Source organism: Clinocottus analis, unplaced genomic scaffold (assembly GCF_023055335.1).
Source record: "Clinocottus analis isolate CAN_PGR_092001 unplaced genomic scaffold, fCliAna1.0.p SCAF_16, whole genome shotgun sequence".
Classification (NCBI taxonomy): domain Eukaryota; kingdom Metazoa; phylum Chordata; class Actinopteri; order Perciformes; family Cottidae; genus Clinocottus; species Clinocottus analis.
In genome coordinates, this window is record NW_027175887.1 from 7544141 (window position 1) to 7568724 (window position 24584).

The 24584-nt window shown below is 42.2% G+C and overlaps 1 protein-coding gene across 2 annotated transcripts; it reads left to right on the forward strand.

The window, feature by feature from the left end:
• Nucleotides 1-431: 431 nt before the first annotated feature.
• trip10a (thyroid hormone receptor interactor 10a) lies at nucleotides 432-16269 on the forward strand. 2 transcript variants are annotated; one of them, XM_068578878.1, is made up of 15 exons: nucleotides 432-680; nucleotides 5483-5598; nucleotides 6072-6128; nucleotides 6528-6675; nucleotides 8252-8314; nucleotides 8812-8916; nucleotides 9022-9150; nucleotides 9411-9557; nucleotides 9699-9887; nucleotides 12384-12548; nucleotides 13480-13589; nucleotides 13838-13970; nucleotides 14141-14229; nucleotides 14312-14445; nucleotides 14760-16269. In XM_068578878.1, exons 1-15 carry the CDS (start codon nucleotides 657-659, stop codon nucleotides 14909-14911), a joined length of 1761 nt encoding a protein of 586 aa, XP_068434979.1. In that variant the 5' UTR covers nucleotides 432-656; the 3' UTR covers nucleotides 14912-16269. The 2 variants fall into 2 exon arrangements, with proteins under 2 accessions (XP_068434979.1, XP_068434981.1); XM_068578880.1 differs by lacking the exon at nucleotides 12384-12548.
• Nucleotides 16270-24584: the final 8315 nt, after the last annotated feature.

Sequence of the window (24584 nt, forward strand, 5' to 3'; positions counted from 1 at the left end):
GTGACTGCCATGAATGGTTTTGTAAAGAGTAATGAAAAAGTCCTAACTTGAAATAATGAATTCAGTAATTAGAAAACAGTTTAATAAGTTGTGAGTACCTGAACAAGCAACATTCAGGTTTTAATAGCACAAGCTTGCAGTATTGTATGGAGTATTGCGTCTGTCAGTGTGTTAGAGCTTCATGTTTTGAAGATGTAATGCGTGATGATGAATTTCAGGATGCTGCACAAAGCTTCTTGAGGCTCAAGGACACTTAAAAACCAGGATAAACTAAAAGCATCACGCAAAACGATACAAAGTGCCAGGATGCAGCGCGGTCCTCTGGGAAGTGTCGCCTGTGGCTCAGTGCACTGCCCCTTTAAGACTTAGGATTTGGGAGTGACGCGTATATGAAAGCTAGTTTATCCCTCTTTCGTTCGCTATGAAAAAGATTTGGGCAAACTAGAATAACGACTTCCAGCCCTATATTTAACTAACTAATTATCATGCCGGTTTACATTATTTGTTGAGGCAATCAAACCCGCGCTGCGTCGTGGTTACGACTTATTTATCACCTCGGGATTGTACTCGCCAGGGCCGTCCTCCGACCCGCTGGAGAACTTTGGAGAAGTTCTTTGTATTCGGGACGGGCAGACAGCTTGGCCGACAAGCGGAACATGGACTGGGGCACAGAGCTTTGGGTGAGTCCGTCCGCTGGCTTGCTTTTGGTTGGTCTCAGTTGTCAAGCTGGACACAGTGCAGCTTGGGTGCAGACAGTGGGACCGCCGGGTAAGCGCCAAACGTCCTGCTGTGGGGAGGAACATTTCTCGACGAAGTGGCGAAAGGCTGCAAAAACTGTGCGCGCACGAGCGCGGGTCCATTTGCGGTTCGTTTCTCTTCAGCGTTTAAGAGCTAAGACAAAGAGTGCAGTGCGAGCTGCAGCCCACCGCCAACGTGTTGCTCTTGTGCAAAACGAGACAGTTAGTCTTGGATCCACGTATGCACATGGATTTGGATGTTTGGCTTTTGTTTGGATCTTTTTTTTCATTTTTTTTTTTTTTTTTCACGGTGCTGCTCCACAGTGTTTTTATTATTATGGGGTATCTGCAGTGCACGAAGCAAACGGCTGTAACTTTACATTTACAACTTGCATTGTGCAGACAACTAGTCTGTTTCTGTCTAGTTTCAGACATACATCACCTTCTGCTGATCATACATGGAAGTACTCAATCAAAAGTCAAATGTTGGAATCTTCATGCACAGAGGCCACACGTGTCATGTTAACTATGCATTTTAATGCCAGGCCTGATAATGTGTGTCACAATGCAATTTATTCTGCACATTTAAAGTGGGCTGAGGTGGGCTGTACCCAGTGGGACGTCTCACTGTTTACAGTCTGGCACTCCTTGCTTCCATAGCGATTCAGTCCGATGCTGTCACTTTGCCTTGGCGACAAGCTCCACCACTGATGAAGTGCCTCGTGTGTCCACCTGAGCAACAGCATAGTTGTTCATTCACCAAGCACTGCGGTGATTTCTAGAGATCTGAATTTTAGCTGTGATTTGTTAGATTAGATAGATTTCTTAGGACCCGTGTTTTTATGTCTGACCAATACAGCCATATACAAAAAGAGTGCTTCATCTGGTAACTTTAAAAGTTGAAAGCTGTGTTCTAGCTTTGAAACAAATCGGTGTGCCACAGTCTGTAAAAAGTAAACGGTGAGCCATTTCCTGCTAACGCTGACACTATCCAGAATCCAAACAAACCCTGTTTAAAATCCCACCAAATAACACATCCCCTTGATGACTGTGCCATGGCAATGAAGCCACACATTTGCGAACACTCCTACACACACATTCTGAGGGAACCTGAATATGTAAAATGGAGCATTGCAACGATAGGAGGTTGTGACCTCATTCCAGAGTCTCCCCCTGGGCCTCTTCCCTGGTCCCTTTTCCATCCTACATGCTGCCGGTGCAACAGTCTAATTAGTTTTGCCCTACTTTGATTGAATCAGAGAAACATCCGCACCCCAGTAATAATCTGAGACTCTGTGTCGGTATAGGAGGCGTTTCTATTCAATGCACCAAGTTGTTTCACTGCAAAGTCTCCACACAAAGGCCAGTCCTCCTTTTTCTTCAGGCGATATCAAATGCATATGACTTAAGCCAAAGGTTTTTTTCTGCAGTAGGTTTATTGGGCGGTAGCCTCGCCTATCTGGTTAGACAAAGCCCTGCAGGCGTAATTGTGTTAATGTTTGGTGGGAGAGTCATCTCTTGGGTCAAGTCAGCTCAATGGCATCTGTCCCCTGATTGTCGTTAATCCAAAGGCTATTTTAAGGCACAAGTTTTCACAGCGCGAGATCAGTGTCGAAGCATTAGCCGTGATAGTGAGTGCTACCAGGCCGGTCCTAAGAACCACATGGGGCAGGTCTGGTCGGGCCTGGCCCCGAATACTTAGAAGACAGGGTCAGTGACTCAGGTCTGAAACATCCACGTAAGCCTTGTCGGCCGGTGACTTTCACGGCGACTCCTTTTTGAAATTACGTGGCGTTCACTGCATGCCAGCTTTCTGTCTGGTATTACTGGAAAGGTTGGGGGATGGAATGTATAGGACATGTTGGATGCCATTAAATGTGTCAAATATGTTAAACAGCTATTAAAAATGTCTTAATCATATGTACACGTGTGGGAATGGGATGTTGGCCAGAAACACGTCATTTGCTGTTCAATTATTAGTAAGTTGTCGGTAGTTTCCTACACAAACCGTTTATGATTTATTAAAACATGTGTTCAGTACAAACCCAGTCTATTGGGACCGATAAAGATAATTAACTCTGGCTACGGATGGTTATAAATCGCAGCAGAAGTGACAGCCACTGGTGTTTGGCGAGACAATGATTATGTCCTTGAAAGATGTGTTTCTTTAAGACGGTTTAATGAGGTTGGCTTTTCTCTAATTGGAGCACTCTTGTTTTGAGTTCATCAGTCACAGTTCATTTATAGATTATCATTTGCCATTTCTAAAAGAGCACATACATCTCTTCATCCATAAATGCTTAACTCAACTTGAGAAACACTTGATCTAAATGGAAAGAATAGTCGACATACAAAGGACTCTGGAAATAATCAGTTGACTAACACTCATAAAGGTTTGGTTGAGTCTAAAGATCTCTAAAACTAAATTATTCCACATAAAGCACCGCTTTAAACTTCAAGTCATTCAGCATTAAACTAATATTTGTTCCAGACATTTTTCAAAAAGAGAAACTGTTTGTTTTGGTGTCCCTCCAGCTGTGTTGCTGCTCACGTCAGTTTCCCAATTTATGTTTCACAAACTGACGCTGACTCTTTTGAGACAGTTATTGAATTGCCTTTCGGGTGATGTGTTTGATAATTAGATCTGATGTGTAGCTTGACTTGATAGTTGAATTGCACACAAACTGAACAGTTTTATTTTGGTACAAGTAGCTACAAGGCCATACACTCAGCTACTTGTATCATTGTAATCCTGTGAGATTGAAGACAAATACTGGTTTACTATTGGAAGTAGAAGAACAGGAAAACAATCAAGTATGCGTTGTTTCTTCTCTGCTGTGAAAACTGTATGTTACTCACTGTAAATCACAGTTCTTGTGCATCACGCTGGGACAATATTCCTGCTAATTCTAGAAAGGCATCAGGACTTTAACTATTTATTACAGCTATCAGGATGATTACGTCCTAATGAGGTATGGATACCTCATAATGACCATTAAAGGATAACTGTTAAAGTAAAGTAGGACATTTTATCCTAATGCAGAATTTGTTTACCAACATGCCAACTTGTCAGATACTGACGCTTTATCACACGCCTTGGCGTCATAAAACGTTAAAGGGTGCCTTGTGCGTTGCTATTTGACGTCCTAGGCAATGAGAATGGTCTGTAACTGCTGACTGCTATATCTTACCCGAATCTGCTAAATTTGACTTTATCAGGTATGCATTGTGCAGCTGCAATGTGACGGAAGTATTATTATTAGTTCAATGCAACCCAGTATTGTACTTGACAGACAAAACACTGGTTTGAGGACTTCCCAACCTACAAAGATGCTCCACCCACAACTGCTTGCCTCACAATGTCAGACCTTTCCAGCAAATAATAGGTCATATGTCTGCAAAAGATGTATCAAGAGAATAATACAGTGCATAGCTTTTCATCCCGCTATGATAGCCGTTTCATAAGATGATGCATAGCCTCTTAGTCATGCAGTTAATTAGCTATAATTAACAATTTTTCAGATCCTTCCCAGCCTTTGCCACTACTCTACTGCTATTTTAAAATGTCTTTCATACTCCTCATGTAACGCACATTACCATGGGTTCATGTTGTCCAGGATAACTGTGACAGGACATTTCCATACCGTCCCGTGCCTAACGGTCAGTGTAGATAATTGCAGCCTCAGTCTTCTGCTCTGTTGATGTGGTGAGGTTGGAGTGGAGGCTGACAACTACTGCTCATTTAAATAAATAAGTATTCTACATTTGAACAAAGCAGTGCCCTAAAACCCTGCCATTTGGTTATGTTACTACTGTTCTTCTCTCTCGCAAGTAAAATGGTTTTCCACATCTGAGAAGAAAATGTCTAGTTGTAAGTTGGCTTTATTGACTGCCATTACTTCTACTCCCTTATAAATGACTCAGAATCAAACCCCAACGCTGCCTATTGGTTAGATGTTATTTTAGCCATGGATTGCATCTGTTCTAACCTTTAACTGTGTTCTGTGATTAAGCTCGACGTAGTCTCATTCATTTGGGTTTGGCCCCTTTTTGTTTTACCCGAGGGGCAGGAAGGGTTTGAAAAAACAGGGCCCAACTCGTCAGGAATCCTCTTTTCAACATGCCCCCTCCTCAGCACTGAGGACGCCAGCAAAGAAAGCCTGTGGGTGTTATGAAGAGTGAGAGAATATTGGTGAAGATATCATCTCTCACACTTTATCAGACTTGTCAGAACTTGAAGGTGTCGTAAAATGCTTTGCCCAATAAGGAACCAAAGAGGAAGAGAGACACAATATTCCTCCCTCATTCTGTACAATCTGAAAAGGAAATGTCAGTGACACCAGTTTCACTGTGCCAGAAGGGTTTATTATTTATACATATTATGAAATGTGTAAAATATCTTAATTAACTCTGGAAAGCTCATTTGATGTAATTCATAGTATGTCTCATTGCTCTCTGCACATGAACAGCACCTACGTGTTCCTGCCTGTGACTCTCTTTGAAAGCTCGGAAGAAGTTTAAAGATCATTGCCAAGATTTTTTCGCCTGCGTGGAGAGAGTTTGTGAAATCCAACATGTGGGAACCAACGTCATTGTGTTTATTACTTCCATTCAAGTTACATTTAGATGACCTTAAACTCAACCGGAGGAACGTCCCAGTTATTACCCAGAATATCCACATCCTGACCGGCAGACTGTTGGCTTAATGTCTTTTCCTTATTTGTCTCTTGTGCTCGGTTCTCCAGGACCAATATGACATCATTGAGAAGCACACACAGTCTGGCCTGGAGCTGGTGGAGAAGTATGTGAAATTTGTAAAGGAGAGGACGGAGATTGAGCAGAATTACGCCAAACAACTGAGGTAGGCCCCGCTTCTGTCGCTGTTCCTCGGTGCTTTTGGCCTCGAATGATTTGTGTGTGCATGGGTGCATGTTGAAAGGCTGTTTATGAAATGTTTGTGGGGTCTTGTGACTACTTTGGGACAGAATCTAACTTGTCTCTGAAACACTGGCCTCATTCTCCGGCTGCAGCGTGCTCCCTCTCTCGGTTGTCTCCCAGTCTTCAGGCCCACATGTTGTAGTGCTGAGCTTTGCTGGAGAGGAGAGGAAGTGGGAGCAGACTGGCACATGATAGACAGGATGTGGTCACGGAGAGAAGGAGAATTTGTTTATAGAGGACCGCTGTTTTTGATTTAACGGTATAAAACAGCCAGTGGTTGCATAAGTATAGTTTAATTTAGTGCGCTTTATTCAACTGCCACTCACCTTTTTCCCAGTGAGAATGTCATTAAGTATTTGTTTCCCCATTCCTTTGATGCACTTTCACTGTCCACAGGAACCTTTCAAAGAAGTATAATCTGAAACGAAGCGGCAAAGATGAACCAGATAGCAGGTGAGCCGTTGCAAAGCATGTCTTCACATAAAACTTGTAAATGCTTGAAGATTTTTGAGGTTTTTCTTTTTTGTTATTATTACATTCACCTGTGAAACCATGTCATCTAGACTTGTGATTACCACGTTAATTAGGATTATTTATACCCTGGCCATTATAACCTGCAAATAACGGTTTCAAAGGGTCAGGAATTGCCTCGTCATTCATGTCATTCTTGCTGGAGTGTGGGAAGCTGTTTAAATGGCCCCAGAATTTAGCTATAATAAGGAAGTCATGAGCTTCTCATTATGACTTGGCCCACTGCGGACTTTAAGCCTGTGTTTGTCTCATTCTATCAGTGCTCCCATCACTGTGTTTTCATTTCTCCACCCTTTCCTCTCTCCTCCTCTTAAATGGTAGGTTTTCCAGCTACCAGTCTTTCCTGGAAGTGCTGAATGAAATGAACGACTACGCTGGGCAGCGAGAGCTAATTGCAGAGAACATGATGATGAACATTTGCATCGATCTCACAAAGTACCTGCAGGAGCTCAAGCAGGAACGAAAGATGGTGAGCCGACTGGGAGTGCATCCGTCTGGTTGAAGTCCATCTTTGCAGCTGCGAGTATACCAAATACATTGTGTTATGTTGTCACAATGGTGCTTGAGAGACTTTTTTTTAACACAGCCCCACAGTTGTTTACCCTCAAATACACCTTCATCTTCAGCTGCTCTGCTCTGTTGTGATCGGTTTCGGGACACTGTTGCTCGACATTATTCTTGTTTTTGCCCTTATTCCAAAAAAAGACATTGTTCCTAGTAAGCTGTTTACATGACTTATGAAAATGAATATTACACTTGTCTTCCCATTTATATGTAGTCGTGCATATTTTGATTAATCTAAAACGCCCCCACCACACCATTCTTGGCTTTGTTTAACAGGGGTCATTGTCCGAACATGTCGTTTTTTATGTTAAAATATAAAGAACTGGAATGGCCAGTTTGCTTCGTCGTCAACATATGTTACATGTCAAAGTTTTCCACAGGTGGCAGACTTGTTTGACTGTGCAAACACAGCCTCCCTCTTTCCTTCCTTCAACCACCTTCTAAAAAAAGGTCATATTTACATATCCAGAATCCTGTTGATATCCAAATCCTTCCCAATGCTTAAACGTAGGTGTGTTTCTCCTTCCAACCAGACATGTCGGCTTTTCTTAGTCGTTTGCATCTCTCCTTCAGCTTTGCAAACTATTGCCAAGATGGTTTGTGTACAACACACATCGCTGTGAACAGAAAATAGGTCATGTGTCACAAAGCGCAGTAAAAAAACACATTTACATAGCACTATACACATGTCCAAAGAATGCTCCTAAAATCTGGTCGACCTGGCGGCATATTTCACGTCTTTTTCGGAAAATGTTCCATTTGAAATAATAATTCAGAATATCCAAATAATGTTTGCGTGAGCCATATCACATTCAGAATATTGTGTTATTCAGAACAATGGTGGAATAGGAGTGTGCGTGTAAATGTTTTTGCATTTTCGCTCAACGAAGGTGGAAATGACGCGGTTGAGAAGGCCAACCACTTAAATGATATGTCAATTCTCAAAATAATTTCAGATATAGTATCTGTCAATTTATGATTATGATTAATTAACCAATCACTGCAGTTCCTGAGTGTATTTACTAGTCTGTGCCTGCAGCACCGTGTTCAGGCTGAGAGGATGACAAATGAGATTTTCAGTAGGAGTCTGCAGCACACGCAGCTGAGGAGGAGTGTACCGTAAAGGGTGGGAGGAGAATAAAGGGACGTTTAAAGGAGTGCAGAGGTGGAGGAATGAAGCCTTTCTTAGTGTCTCCAGGCGGAGGCATGGTCGGAGCAGAGCTGTTCCACTTCTGTGTGAGGAATGCATCGATCTGTCCCATTGGACTGCAGAGCACTGCAGCCATGCACAGGCTCTCACTGCAGACGTGACGTCTCAAGCAGACACACTGCTATTTGTTTTCTTGTCTGCTATGTTGTGCTGCCTTTAGGAGGTCATGGTTTATTTAGTGTCTGCCCCTACACATGGCTGTCTCTGTGTCTGTCATCTGACCCGCCTCCCCTCTTCTCATTCGGCCTATTTTCTTTATGAATGTCTGCAGTATCTGATGGAGGCCAAGAGGGCCCAGCAGAGTTTGGAGAGTACCTACAAGCAGCTCGACAGTGTAAGTCTTGACCCAGCCTTTTAAAAGATTTTCTAAAATACATTTTAGACAAGAGGCGTCCAGCATTGCTTATGTTTTGTTATTTATATTTTTTTATTGCAATGAGCGAAGCTGTGGAATTTACATACATACATACATACATACATACATACATACATACATACATACATACATACATACATACATACATACATACATACATACATACATACAGCAAATGGCTGCACCCTCAATGTGGCAGGCTATATTTGTCTATAGTAAAAACAGACAGAATGGAAAACAGTTGCCTATTTTAGACGCCTATCATCAATCCAAGATCCTACCCATGAAGTTATGATTGGAGATGTTCTCTCCCATAGCTGTTTTTTTTAAAAAGAAAAATGCTTTGCTCCACATGGTGAAACCCCCTAATGATTCATTCAGCCACTTAGCTGATAGAAGTGAACATGGTCTTTCTCTGTTTCTCTCTCTATTGCTCCTTTCTTCCTCCACACCAGAGTAAAAAGCGCTTTGAAAGGGAATGGAGAGAAGCAGAGCGCACAGCGCAGTACGCCGAGAAGACGGATCAAGACATCAATGCCACGAAGGCGGACGTTGAAAAAGTAACGAGGGAGAAATTAAACTGTTCATTTTAAGGACTGTTTAGCATCGAGGAAAGTAGACTCGGACCCACTTGGTTGACCTGTTTTCTGTCTGTGTGATTCCAGGCCAAACAGCAAGCTCATATGAGATCACATGTCGCCGAGGAGTGTAAGAACGACTATGCTGCTCAGCTCCAGAAGTACAACAAGGAGCAGAACCAATTCTATTTTAATGACATGCCACTCATTTTCAATGTAAGGGAATATTACATCTGACATGTTCCCCAGACATCTATTTGAATTGTTAACATATGGGACTGTAATAACTGCTATTGGTATGCTAAAATACAGATGAACGGATTTCTTTGGCACGTAAAAACTTGAAATGACACATGCCTTATGGAAAATATACATATTTTCAGTCATAAATAACTAACATTTAGAGCCATGTATTAAGTTTTGTCTCAGCCCTAATGGTGTCAGTGTCTAAGCATCTGTTTCTGTGCGTCCACTAGAAATTGCAGGATCTAGATGAGAGGAGAGTACGGAAGTTGGCACAAGGCTACATCTTGTTCTCAGACACAGAGAAGCATGTGATGCCTATCATTGGCAAGTGCCTGGAGGGCATTACTAAAGCCGGCACTAATGTTAATGAGAGAAATGTGAGTCGGTCTCAAAACAAAATGCTAAATTGTTTTGTTTTGTTGTGCAACATGGCTTTATGCAGCCACTTTGTTGTTTTGACTCTGCATCTGTTGGAAAATAACTCTTGATTGCTCTTTTCCATAATTGCATTAATGCAGGACTCCATGGTTGTAATAGAGCAGAACAAGTCAGGCTTTGAACGTCCCGGAGATCTGGAGTTTGAGGATTACAGTCAGGGCATCAACCGAGCCTCTTCTGACAGTAGCCTGGGCACGCCGAAAGGCCCCATGGAACTTCTGGGAAGGAACAGGAACAAAAACTTTTGGCTTTTCAGCAAAAAGAGTAAGGTAGGAGCTTCTACATTAGGCTGATAAACTGTATCCTAATGACCGGATTTCTCACTAGAAGAGAAGTTAATTTTTGCATTGTGGTAATTGTGCAATGAATGCATCAGCAAACCTCTCCAGCAATGATCAACGACAGCAGATTTGAAATTCTGCAGGTGGGCAGTCAGTCAGATTAGTGGGTGACTGCTTTGCACGTCAATGTTTAGTGTTTAAGCCACAGAGCCAGCAGGAAGGAGCCAGGAAATCCCCTCTGCAGAGAGCACTCATGATGGATCTGTGGTCGTGGCAAACAAACGCACTAAGACACAACCTTCTCATCTCAAAGGCGAAGAATAATAATGCATGAACCTAGTGCATTACATTACACATGAACTCACACGCACACCTCTAGTACTGGACCTTTGCATGAGTCTGTCCCTGACTGAGTGCATAAACCTTGCACCCCCCCTAAACCCCGTCCCTCCTTCTGCAGCGTGGTTTCCAATAGTTCAACTGGCCGTCAGCATTCTGCTGTGTTTGTGCTTTCATCAGCACGGGGCCCAAACAACATTGCATTTTCCTCTACAGGCATCCACAAACACACTGCTTCTATTATACTGCCCAGCAGCTAGCATTATGTCGCTCTTCACAATACGATTTTTGTAACAACAATCGGGGATGACAGCAGGTCTGCCGGGTCAAAAAGAATTGGATCAGGTCCACACACACACACAGACACACACACATATGCCACAGGTCAATGGCGTTTCTGTATTTGGCCTTGAGAATCTATTTAGGTCAGGAGAGCCTCACTACATCGCAAATCATGGATCTTATCTACAAGGAGCACTCTTGGGGGCCAAAATTGAGCTGATGATAGCTGACCACCCCCCTCCTCTTGCATCGGCACTAAATTATCCCCTCTTTCTTCCCTGCAGTGTTTGCTTGTTCAGCGCCTCGCTTCTCTCTGCATGTCTTATCTGGGCTGTGCTCTGCTTGCTCTCTGTGTGTGTGTGTGTGTGTGTGTGTGTGTGTTTGTGTGTGTGTGTGTGTGCGTGCGTGCGCGTGTGTGTGTGTGGCACACTGCTCTGTGTCACCAGTCATGCTCTCCCAATCAGGCCTGTGGAGCAGTATGAATAGGAGGCTGACTTTATTGGCTTGAGTGAGCTTTTGGTTTATGTTTGGCCCCTAAACATTCCCACTCTTAGCTGCTCTCCTGTATTTAGACCGCCATAACACTCAAGAAAAGTAGCACATCCCCAGTAGATGTTCCCATAATGATAGTGCTGTCCTTCCAGTTTTACACAAGGGACCTTGTTATAGGGCTGTTTTAGTCATTCACTATTGAAGACTAGAAAACATCAGCCTGCTGTGTAATTTAGCTAATACAGCCCTCCCCCACCTTCCCACTTAGGCATGCTGTACGGCTGACACTGGGAGGTATTACTGCAGTTTACTCTCGGCATGTTTTCAACTTAACCCCTTTCTGAGAGGTCATACATGGCAGTCTTCACGCCCAAAGCAATCTATATGCACAAATGACACTGATAATTAAGCGGGCTATTTTTAACAACCGCTCAGATCTATGAATTGGTATTGTATCTATGTAGGTCAGCCTAAAATGATAGCACAGTTTGAGCTGTGCACATGCATTTTTGCACAGAATCCTGAGTTTGCGCAATTGGCGTACAGAATGTTTTTTCTTTTTTTTCAAAGTTTTGGCCATATATTGTATGGATTCTCACTGTAAACACAAACTGCGACCAAAAAAAGACCCAACAAAAATTATTATTATGAACTTTAGAGCATAGCAAACACATGTATTCAAATAAGCCCAGTTTAATCCATTTTAGGAGTACAATTCCCAGTATTTGACAGTATTACCAATTTGGGTAATATATTAAATTTCCATCTTCGTCGTTACCTCCAAGTATGTCACTTGATTAATGTGATGGCTTTTGTTTCTTTGCAGTGTCACCATATCTCTATAGTGAGGCCAGGGAGTAGCATATCTTGAAGCTCATCTTATTTTACTCATCATTGGTCAGATAAAACAATGAAAATAATTTAACATTCTCTTTTAGCACTTTGAAATTTGCCCATCCGCCCCAGCTCCTCTCTGTGGCTCAGCACCCGTCATCCTGCCTCCAGTCTGACTGCAGGTGTTGGGCTGCTGTGCCTCTGGTGTGGGTTGGTTGCGTGCTGTCTTGCTTTTGTGTTGTTTTTGTATTATTTATTTTTTCACCAGTGTCGATAACAGCCAAAGAGACAGATGTTTGCTTCCATGCTCTCTGGGCCAGTGTGCTGGGTTTACTCCTGTGTCGTCTTCCTGGCTTTGTGGTGTGCTTTCAATTGTTAAAGGTGTCTTTTTCTTTCCCGTGTCAACTTGTTGTTTTTGTCTTCCCCGTCTCCCCTCTATTCCTATCCCTCCACCCCCCCCCCTCTACCCTATCCTGTACACCGCCTGCATACCTCATGCTTGGGTGCCGGTACTTTCGGGTCTCGCCCCCACCCCAGCTCTCTCCCTCCACGCTCCCACCTTTCTCGTCACCCCCCGCGCCTTCGCCCGCTAACGGACCCCCTTCCCCCAAGTTTGGCCGGGACCCCCTGTCATACTGTTTGAAGGAGATCAATAAGACAGTCAAACCCAGAATCTCTTCCTTCCGGACACTCAGGAGATCGGTGAGTCATTAGAGGAGACCGTTGGGGTTTCAGGAAACCTCCACTCATCAGGGCTGCCACATCATGCTGTGTCCCCCCCCTTTGCAAGAATGGCTGAATCCCTTGGATGACAATTAACATGTTAACATGTAGCATAGATCTCATGGTCCTTCTGCTCTTCGAAATATGTTGTACATGTTGTAAACATGTAAGAACATATTTTTAGTGTGGAAAAGTAAGAGCCACATTTAAAGATATGTTCTATACACGTGCCGTTTCTCTTTCCCTCAGAAGTTTACTCCAGAGAAGAACACGGTAATTTGGACAACAAAACTGGTGTGGGGGGTCTCAGTTGTGTGACATAGGATTGGCCACCTTTCCTTTACAACAACTCATTGTTATAATTTTCCCCTCACAAAACTTAGGCAACTGCAGTAGTTTCTGTGTTGAAAGACCGAATATGCACCTTCCATGATCATGTTCTGTTGAAAAGGCCTGTCCTCTTGAGGTTGTATTGAAGAGGTGGCCACCTGGTGGTGGAGTAATGGAGGAACGCTTGGTAGCACAAGGAGACACCAGTTTTGAAGTGGCCTTAAGTTGTCTCTACAGTTTCTTAGGTCACCTTTTCCATCCAAGATTTCATGTCTTGAACGTGTAGTTTATCTGCCAATATAATATTATGAGAGTGCTACATCATATTGTGTGCCCATGGGTGGTGGTTCTGAGTTCAGCTCACTGTTGGCTTTACATTAAGGAGCCTCACAAATGTGTTACTAGGAGATTTGAAAATATTTTGTTTGCCACTTAAACATTGTCCCTTGAGCTGAACTCAAACCGCAAGTTTTGTGTTCCTCCGGAGGTGTTTTTGTCCCATGGTTACCGTTGAGTATGAAACTGTTAAGTGTGTGGCTGAGTTTGGTGTTAACACGCCCTCTCCTGTGAACTCTTGCAGCCTACAGTGACTGAGGACTTCGCCCATCTTCCTCCAGAGCAGCGCAGGAAGAGGTTACAACAAAAACTAGAGGAAATTTGCAAAGAGCTGCAAAAGGAAGTAGATCAGAGGTGCGTTCGTTTATCTGTGTATCCTTCTGCGTATTAAAATCCATCTCTGTTATTACTCCTCTAGTGAAGCGTGTGGATATAAACTTCATGCCGTGCACATTAGTGTGTATAACTCCAGGGTGTATGTGTGAGTGTTTGAATTGTTTACCCTGAGCTCTGCAGGGAACCAATTGCTACTGAAAGTCACCCCCCCCCCGACCCCTCCCTCCTCTTCCTCCCTTGTTGCTCGCTCTCTCTCCTCTCCTCAGTGAGGCCCTGGGGAAAATGAAAGATGTTTATGAGAAAAATCCTCAAATGGGAGACCCTGCTAGTCTGGCATCCCAAATCAGCCAGACGTCGCAGAATATTGAGCGGCTAAGCGGAGAGCTCAACAAGTATGAGGTAATCCGGACCTCTGTTTATTCACATTACAAGGTCATCATTTATTATGATGATGGGAGCATTTTAAGCGATACAAATGACCATCACTTGACATACTGACCATTAAATGCATCACAATAAACAGTATTTCCTACATTTTCTCTCCTTTTCATGCTGTCTTTCTCGTGTAGACTTGGCTGGCTGAGGCAGGTGGTCGAGGGGAGACTTTGCGTTATAAAAGTCACGCATTCAACAATAACGGAGCTCACGATGTACTCAGGTAACACTAAATCCTTCTCTTATATGGGTGGAGTTGGCACAATGATGTATTGTCGGTTAAAACTTGTGTTTTTCTTGTCCAGCCCCGATGGAGCTCACTCAGATGAAAGCACTCCTGATCCTTCCCAGGCCATCTACGCAGAGTTCGATGATGACTTTGAGGACGAGGAACTAACTGTTCCTATTGGGAAATGCACAGCCATGTACAGCTTCCCTGGTATGTATACAGGCTGCTTTACTGTACAAGGACGTGTGAGTATCCTTGATTAAAATGGAAAGATGAAAAGAGATCAGCTTCCTCTGAACTGCAGCTATTGCCTTCGAAATCAGTCGCCTTTGTGAATGCACATATTTTTCTAAATTATCGTAGCTTGCCTTCTGATCAGTAAATATCAGAATCAGAAAATGTGGAGGAAAAGTTTTGTCAAACTCGCATAAGGAGCGAGATCACAACTACATCAAGAGTTTTTGTGTCGTCTCGCATGCATGAACTAGTACAGGCTGCTAGCATGTCGTTTGTCTGTCTTCCAGGTGCCAGTGAAGGGACCATCTCTATGCAGGAGGGGGAGGTGCTGGCCGTGGTAGAGGAGGACAAAGGGGACGGCTGGACCCGTGTCCGTAGGAACAATGGGGATGAAGGCTACATACCTTCATCTTATGTCACCATCAACCTGAACAAATGACCGACGTGTGGGGAACAAGAGAAGAAGAAATGGTCCCTTCACTAGACTGTATGCAGTTCTTCCCATGGGACCAATCATAAAGGAGCCACAGCACTATGGGCAGGACCACTGGTGTGTGCAGAGAGAGATCCAAATAAGGTGCTTTGATTTCATGAGAGAGGTGCCCCCAATGGGCAGAGGAGTGGCGCTGACAGTGTTTTCCTCATGGCTTACGTTACATTTTTGTAATCCCAGTTATCTAAGCCACCTAAACCACAAGGTTATTTCACTTTTGGATATCATGTCACAATAGTTTTTTGGATTTCGGTTTCACAATGTTGCATGGATCTTGGGCACCACCGTGGTACAAGTGTCCGCCTCGTCCCGCATCCTGATAAGGTGAGAGGGACAAGAAGATGAGGAGGAGGAGGAGGAGGAGGAGGAGGACGATGAGTGCTGCTGCCATCTTTACACTGGGTGTTCATACCAGTAAACCCCAGGAGGACGTTACCTTACATGTTTACCTTTTTATTTAGTTAAAAGTGGACCTGCAGTTCTCATTGGCTCCCGCATACCACTCTCTAGCTTCACTGGTGTTGCGAAGATGTATGCCGCCGTCACCTGGTTCACGGTCGGACTTGAGAGTCCCGAGGGGATGAGTGAGGTTTTAGGGGGAGACTGCTTCACTTTTGGGTTTTAGCAATTTGTGAGAAGAGGCGTGTCGATGGTCATGGTAAATCATGGTAAATCATATGCACACAACTGTAAAATAAACACTCTAATGTTCTGACAATCGCAGCCATATCAAAGTCCATTTTCACTCCATTACAGTAATAGGCATAGAGCTCTTTTTTCCCCCAATAGTTACAACTTGAAAATTGTACTTAAAATAATTTATTACAAATGTATGTTCTATAAATACAAATTTTAGAAGTTGTATTTTGTATTAAGGATGTTCTCACGTTGTTTTTTTCCCCCCTTGCACACTTAGTGGACAGTCTGTAGCCACAAAAGGGAGTAAATATTGCACACAAAATGTGCTTTATTAAGACTATTGTATTTATGTAATAAATAATATATATTTTAGCTATCACAACACCACTTTTGTCTTATTCGCTTTTTTTAACCATTCAATTAAAGATTGTTACATTATGAGAGAAAACTAAAAGGCTCTTAATTGTGTTGCTAATGTTTTGTTTGACTTCACTTAAAATCTTCTCGTCTTGGTTTTTTATGTTGTTAGCCAGCGAGAAGCAATAACTGCTCATGTCTTTGGTGCCTTTCTGGATAAAAGCATAGTGTATATACCAATTTCATAAGACATGTTGTTTTCTTAATACATGTAAAGCACATTTCAAAGTTAGGAGTGGTTATGTCATTTCTGGATTTGGAAAATAAATATTTGAATGAAACATCGTGTGTGCTCGTCCTGTAAAATGTGCAGTTTCTAAAAAGATTTTGTAAGGTCTGAAAAGTAGTGACATCCATTCTAGAGTTTGAATACATTTTCTGCTCAACAGCACAGTTTAGTTTGTACTTGTGAACATTTCTAACTGAAGCTTGTAACTGTGGAACTTGAACTTGTGGTTTTCACAGTGATGACAATGTGGCCCGATGTAATAGGAAATGACTCAATCGGAGATTTGGGTTTTTGTAGGTCAAAAATGACTTAGGGTAAATTCTCATTTAAGACTAATGAATAAATGAATTTCATATTGAAGATCTGTATTTTCCAAATCATGTCTGACATCAGATATTTAATTCATTTCTCTATTCTTTCTAGTTTCATTACACAATTGTGCATGTTCACAAAGGCTGTGTTTTTGTTTTTTTTCTTCCTAAAAGGCTTTAGCTCCATGACTTAGATACAGTTTAAGATGTTTTGTTCACCCAGGAAACCACAGTTTCCTATCACAAGACCATTCGACCACACCCACCCATTGTCTTCAATTTAGAATTGCATTCACTCTTTCAGTTTTGTGGCAAAAGCTGTAACGTTTTGAAGGTTTACAGCACCAACCCACATGCCAACCTTTGCTCACAGCTCAATAATATTTCATAACTGAATTTCTAAACATTTCCGGTGAGCTGGGTGCTCTCGGGCACCGTCAGAAAATCCATCATTGTATTTTTAAAGTCTTTAAAATCATCTAAGAAACATGTGGCTCAGTGTGTGTCAGAAGAAGAAGATGCACACTTAATAAGTCTTCATGTTTGGTTCATTCATCCTTTGTCAGTGAGGTTGATGAATTTAAATCGCATTGCAGTAATGCATTTGCCTTTTCATAAGGCTGCCATAGTTTCAGGGGAGAACGGCTGTGATGACTTTACCCAACAGATTTATTTAATAAAATGAGGAACAGAGCATAACTGAATGTATCAGGGGGCCCAGAATGAGTTGCTATGCATCTCACCATTGACTTGATCACAGTTGATGCAGGTCTTTGTCACTAGGTGGCACTGTTGCATAATGTCTGTGGGACGTGGCTCTCTGTATAATCGTGTTCAATATAGGCCATGCATTTGCATACCTGATTAAATTGCACTGACTTCAAAACCATACTGTTTACAATAACTAATTAAATAACCCCAAATTGGCATGCAGCCCACTTTCATACTCACTTTATTCACAGCAGAAGAAGCGTGAAGAGAAAGACAATGGATGTGGTCAACGACACGGTTTAAACTGAATTACTCCATGATGTTTCCAATGGAAATAAACAGGCTGGAGCTCGGCTCGGCTAAAGGAGCGTCCAGTGGTGACGTGCTGTGGCGTTGACTGACTGGTCACATGACTGAGAAATCAGATCATCATTTGTATGCAAAGCCTTTAGTCTCAAGATGCGTTAAAGGTCAGCGTTTTAGTGAGGCTACCGGACCCGGCCAGCATCCTGCACCAGCCATCCAGCAGCAGACAATACTGGTGGGGACATGATGGGGGAAACCCACACTTTATAGCATACATCAGATAAGATACCAGCTGATGCAGATGCTTCTGTGTGTTCATACACATGCACATTAAGCCTGCTGTAACATCATGACTGGGGCGTGGACAGAAAAGCAACATGCTTGGAGGTTTAAACCCAAGAATTTCCATTTTAAAAGAGACAATTGAGGCATAGAGCAACTCACTTCTGTTATCTCTCATCTGACGACGGGGATTAGACTGGAGTCGCTTCAATGGTTTGGAACTTACATCCTGCAGAAAATTCTGGAAAGATGTTTTGGCAACAGGATGTTGGTGCCATAGTTGTACAAGAAGGCTTTAACAAGATAGCATCTCTGTATCTCATGTCTTTCACCCTCCTCCCCGATAAGATGGTTAATATGGTCATTCTTTTTAATCTTTGTTGCACTAATCTATTTATAGCCCATTTAGGCAAAATAGTAACACAAAAGAAAATCTGTTTGCTTTCTCCCGTGGAAGAAAAAGATGAAGAATATAAATAAATGTGTGCACTTTGTGTGAGATAAGTGAAAGGAAACAAGCCACTTTCCTTTTTAGTCAGAAAGAATCAAAATGAAAAATGTTTAAAACATTAATGATGTTTGCTTTTGTGACTAAAAAAGAAAACAGTTTCTTAAAAAAAAAAAGAAAAAAGTTTGCGCATGGTTTTGCTCTAGAAATGTGAAGATGTGAGACTCTTCAACGAGAGCATGTGATGTTATGAGGTGGCTGCTGGATTCACTGAGCCTTTGGAAATGCCTCCAGCATCAAAGATTAGACCTTGACGTTAACCCTCAGAGGTTGTTGATGTGGTGGTTAGGTGTGTGTTTTTATTCTAGTGGAATCGTGCTCACCTTTCACTCGGCTGACCTCATTTCAAGGCTCTTCAAGTCATCATGGCTGATCTCGTAATGAGCAACAGCCTGATGATCATTAGCAATCCTTTTAGGTCCGTTGAACGTTACAGTATTCTTGGCACACAAACTGTATTATAATCAACAATCTTCTGGCAATACTTGAGTATCTGTGTTCTGTGTCAGTTTCCATAAGAGTGGGGATGTATTATACCTTATTATATTATGGTGGGTGCTGCTCTTACAAAATAAACGATTATTTCTCTGCCTACTGCACCACAGGTGATTAAAGATTTAAGAGCTTGATCTTCCAGCAGTTGCTGCAGGAAAAAAAAGAGAGAGCTGGAGGAAAACCTTTAAGCTTTTCAGGAGCTATGTGTGATCTAATAGTATATAATTTCTCTACATGAAGCCATTTAAAAAGACCATTTACAAGATTATATATATCGCTAATGAATATTTCAGGTTCAGAGTTTGGGATGAATGAATGAAACTCATGAATAAATAACCGACTTTTGCAACTGCTTCGCGACGTGTTTTAATGTAAGTTTATTGTGGATTTATAAATAAAAGTCCCTCAGATTAATCACTGCCTCATGTTCATTCCTGCGGCACAGTTTGAGGCCAATTTTGAGTCTGTTTACTACTTCTGTCTTCTCGCAGCCATTCTGCTAAAGCTTGTTATTGCCACATTGGTGGCATTCTGCATTTGTGGATCCAAAGAGCCTGTGATAAGCTCCACCAATCAGACGTATTATATTACCACCATCAAGCAAGTGTTGAGCTCCAGCGGAGCCACGCGTAATGCAACACTGCCACAGAGTCCGCCGTCAGCTTCATCTCTCAGAGTAGACCCTGGATAACGAGTAAACAACGATCAATGTAATATTGAGTCATCCGATTCTCGAACCAAGACGACAACAACCCCCAAATCAAATCAAATTGTCATGTTATAGTCAAATTTAACAGATCCCAACAGAGGCAATTAAGCGTTACATTTACAACAGCGGGCTGTGGGCCTTTGCAGCGACAATCTCCTGCTAGGTTGATGTTTGGCTTCACAGGCAAGACCGGCAGATGTGAAATTGGGGAGGGAAAAGACCTTCACTTTTCTTCTTTGTGAATTACAAAAGTGGAAGAAAACAAACGGAAAAGCGGCTGTTTTCGTTTTCAAGCCGGACATTTTCTGACTTTATTTCTGAAACCTGGAGGTTGTCAAAATGCTCCCAAAATCTGTAAAAGATTAGGTAAGAGCGCCATAAAAAAAATAGAAGAAGAAAAAAACAGATTCACTGGTTTTAGGCATACAAAGTAAAGTAAATATTTGTTACATCCAGTTAAAATAGTCATGCATATAGCTCAAGGTTAGAAGTGGTTGGACTTATATGTGGTCAAAGTTCGGGAGACTTCTTTCTCTGCCTGCCACAATAAAGTAAAGAGATAACAAGGCCTTTGATACTTTCATTCACAACAGTTTGCTTTATATCTTGTTTCCCATGTGTAATGGTCGATTCTGGTTGAAGTAAGTAATATCTTTAATAGTAGCATACGATAAAGAGGTGTACCACGGCAGGGTCTCATGCTGACTGCATAGGTTACAGTAGTCTATTTAAACATTAATGTGTGTGTGCTGCTCCCGCTTGAGTTCAGATGTTCTGTAACTTGTTAGAAATGACACTCTTTGACACTGTTTTTTTATTAAATATCTCTTTAGTTTTTTGCACAGCGACTAGAACCTTAACAGAAAAGTGTTCATCCGGATATTTATTTTCAAACCCACTCCAGCCTTCTCCCACTCCCGCTAATTCTTGGTCCCTTGAGGTGTTCTGCTCAATTATGCATTCATATATTTCCTCGGGGATCACCAGGGAGTCAATATGTACTAAAATAAAGAGTCAATATGTACTAAAATAAAGAGTTGCCAGGTTGTATGGAAGGTCTTCAGGGAATCTCTCAGGGCGAAACCTAATCCTCTAAAGTGTAACACACTGCAGTATCAACCAAGTCCATCTCATATGAGTAGGAGGGAGAGCTGTATCCATGTCAGGAGAATACTTTGAGTATACCTTGGCTGGTCTTGCATCGATAAAATGGACTGTGGTAGATCATGCCCTACCCGTATACGGCATTTAGAAGGTGTCGTACATGCCCTCACTGCTCATGTGACATGGTAATACCGAGCTTTTGGTCCCAGATGGCCCCCAAGGAACAAGTGGAGGTTACCGTGGATGAGGTTACACGGATGATTGAAGTGAGCCTCTTTAGCCGGGTCCATAAGTGATAGAAAAGAGGGGTGGTTGGGAAATTGGGCGAATTTATTTTTGCACTAAGTGCCTAATCTGGAAGAGGTGGAGTTAACTTATTCAGTCTCTCCAAATCCCTCTTGATCGTATGAATAATTTACTTCAGCGTCACATCGCATCCTGTCAGAAAAGGGGTGAAAATTAGCGAGTCACCCAGGTGTCATGTTTCCATCACTGCCGATTGGAGCTGAAGCCGATAAAGACTACTGCAGTGTAATTGGCCCTGGGAATAAACGCTGATTGTAACCGTTCCCACCGAAGAGAGGTGTCAGTGGGTGTTAGTGGGTTTTTTGTTCAGTGGCAACGTGTCTTGATAGTTTTTTGTTCAGTGGCAAAGGGGCTTAATAGTCAGCAGACCTTTGTTTAACTGAGCCTGGAAAAACTGACGCAAAATATTTTAAGTGTTGGTTACAATGGGTTCTGAGAGACTTATTTGATGGAGAGATGTAACTAGAAACCACCGATGGAGGATTTTTCCATCAAACTGGAGTTGTTTGTGTGTGAAAATGCGTTCAAAAAATAAGTTTGCTGATGTTACAGGCCCAATAGTGGAAATGTGATAATGCCAGGCCTCCTTCAGACATGGGAGGACTGTTCTCTTGATACATACTCATTCATGACATCATAGGAATTAGTTTATCAGTTAATGAACATTGGTATTTATCTGAAGGCTTTTTTGTTGATGGAGTAGCAGCAAGTCAAATAAAATATAAAACAACATGAAAGATATAAATAAAATAAAATGAAACAGAATAAAAATAGCTGGGATGAAAGATATGTATGGCGTGGTCATTGTGCACTGTACACAAACACGTGTACAGTGATTAAATTCGTCCACAGAGGATCTGGCAAGAGATAATTTGTTGTCTTATGTCCTTGTGACATTTCAGCGTGATGAATCTTTTGAAGAAAGTAATCCAGTTCTTCCAGCACAACTAATCAGAAAATGAGGGACTTTTACTAATTTCTTAAAAATGGAGTTGAGTATCTTTTCATATTCAAGAAACTTTTGAGTGGTACACACCAAGTCAAATGCTTTTCTATTATACTTAATTGGGTTGCAGGAAATTTTGCATATTAATAAATGCAATAGAGGTGACTCAGTTAAATGAGCTCCTCAGCGAAATTGCCACGTACTCGTTGGATAAGTGTGCACAGAGATCAGACTTTTCATGCTAAACTCCAGGAGGCCGTTCGGCTGCCAAGACATTTGAATGGAGACTGAAACATTTGTTCTCATTTCGAAACTAAATGGGCCAGCAGTAGAAAAGAAAAGCAGGAGACAAGTCTAAACACGCACAATTAAACCCATTTCAATTTGGTCTGGTTTTCTTAATTTTTGTCCTCATTATAAAGAGCATTGTTCCATAAAATATCACAAGACAGATGCATTTTATTACTCACAACCAAGACAGGACCGTTCCCCGTTTAGTGGAACATACAAAACTTTACTGTTTCTCCGTCTGAAGCAGGAGTTTCTGACCTTTAGAATATTGTACAAATCTTGTACATGCACCTATTAGAATATATATTAACTTGAGCTAAAGGAAAGAAGCATTATTCCCCGAGAAACAACGTTTCTGTCCTGAATTGATCCCTTTGGGGAAAATGCCTCCAGGCTCTGCAGTGCACCCCCAAAAGTTCAACCAATTAAGTGGCTATATTTGATTTAGGTTAGAGACGGTCAGGGTTATGGCTATGGTTTAGTGTTCGTGCGTCCCAATCCTGGTGGAGGAGGTGGATTTGTATGCAGCATGAGAGGAAGTTTTGTCTGGGAAGCTCAATTGAGGGCAAGAGGAGCTAATGAGCTCTTTTCACAGCGAGAAAACACAGGCTGCCAAAATATGTTCCCTCCTCCTACATTCAAAAAAAGTTTGGACAATGATGAAATGCTTTTGTGTTCTCAGGGAAATGCTGACAGAGATACAAGACATTGCATACTACGTGGTGGGACCATCACATCTATATTACAGTATTATACCTGTCCTTCCCTTCATACAGGGAGCTGAACATTGACACTTAGCCGATAAGGTGGATCCTCTAGAATCACCCTGGTTAAGAGTTGGTTAAATCAGCCCGAATCCTCTGCACGGATGTTGTCTCGAGCTCTGTAACATAACAACGCCACCAGACGTGGACGTTGGAAGTGAACATGTGCTGAGTCGACATGCTGTCGTTCTTCTCGGGAGGACTAATGATTGCACGAGCCACACGTGAGTCAACCTAACAGGACATTCACGTGACATCAACACATGTGCGTTGTCTATAATCTCTAAATTGTTGGGATTGGACGTACGAAGAGAGACACATGGACACTTGTTCAGCTGCTATTAACTGTGATCAATCCTTGTTCCATACAAATAAAACATGAAAACAACATTGATACAAAAATATACTCCATCTGTTAGATAAGTAATAACGATACTGTTCTCTGTCGTTAATGTGAACATAGTTGTATTCCTAAATGAGTAAAAGTAGTGTGAACATTTTGAGCTAAATGGTAAGTAAATTATTTTAGGAGCACAGAATATGTATTTAATGAAACACTAGTCTACAATATGTGCACGAAGAAGGAAATCAATGAAAGAAAACATGTCAAAGAACATGTATGTTATCAGAATCTGAACCGTTTATTGCCAAGTATGTTTCACATACAAGGGATTAGTCATGACGTGTGGGTGCATTATAAGGGCACGTCTGATGCTCTTATTCTGTAAGTTATAATTGAGGCAGCTGCTTACCAATGCTGTGGAAAGATAGCAGCGATGCCAAAGGGCAGTTTAGAGAAAAGGTAAATCAGGGCAAAGATGTGCAGTTTGTCTTTTCTCGTCGGCATGCTTCACGCCATCGGGGATGAATGGGCTTCTTTAAATAGCTCTGATTAATTGGAGGTTTTAATTGGACGGCTGTTGGTGGCAGCCGTGCGCCTCTAACCAGTCATTTAGGGGAGTGGTGCCCATGTCAAAAGGACACCTGGCACTGGCTGACTCAACGGCATCAGCCACTCTGTTCTGCTTTCACGGTGTGGACGCCACAAAAGCTTTAACACCCGCTGCATCCTCTTTGTGTCGGTGTCAGTGACACGCAACGCTGTTTGCTGCAGGCGTCTGCCTCCCGTCTTGCAATCACTTGCTTTGCTTTTCTTCCCTTTCCTCCCAATGTTTTGCTCTTTCTCCTCTGTTGCATCATCACTTCTTTCCTCTGTGTGAGTGATTAACGCCCCCTATTGTCACCTCTCCAGGGTCTCTTTCATTGTTCCTTGCATTGTTTTGCGTCACCGTGGGCCCCGCTTACAGTCCCTCCATTCACACAATTTTTCATCTTGTTTCCCCCCTTAAAAATATCACCACGTTTGTGATGTGTGCAATTCACAAACTCCAGGAGTGATTGAATGACTTTCTGGTGAACTGCAAGAGATTTGACTCTTACAGAGAGAATGCTGGTCTTGTTTCAGCCAAGGCTCACAGGCAAACACTCAGCTGGGCATCGCGATCTCGAGCCAACATGCACTTTCTATCACAACCCTCTTGTCTGTTCGTCATGATTGCTGTCTTGTTGCTGCCGCTGCTCATTACCGATACAAATGAGCA

What these genes read in the sequence shown, in the direction of transcription:
- trip10a (XM_068578878.1), top strand. Translation starts at nt 657, where the DNA reads ATGGACTGGGGCACAGAGCTTTGG. An exon ending in TCCGGACACTCAGGAGATCG is followed by an intron (nt 12,549 to 13,479) that starts GTGAGTCATTAG and finishes GAACTCTTGCAG; the next exon opens with CCTACAGTGACTGAGGACTT. An exon ending in CAAAAGGAAGTAGATCAGAG is followed by an intron (nt 13,590 to 13,837) that starts GTGCGTTCGTTT and finishes TCCTCTCCTCAG; the next exon opens with TGAGGCCCTGGGGAAAATGA.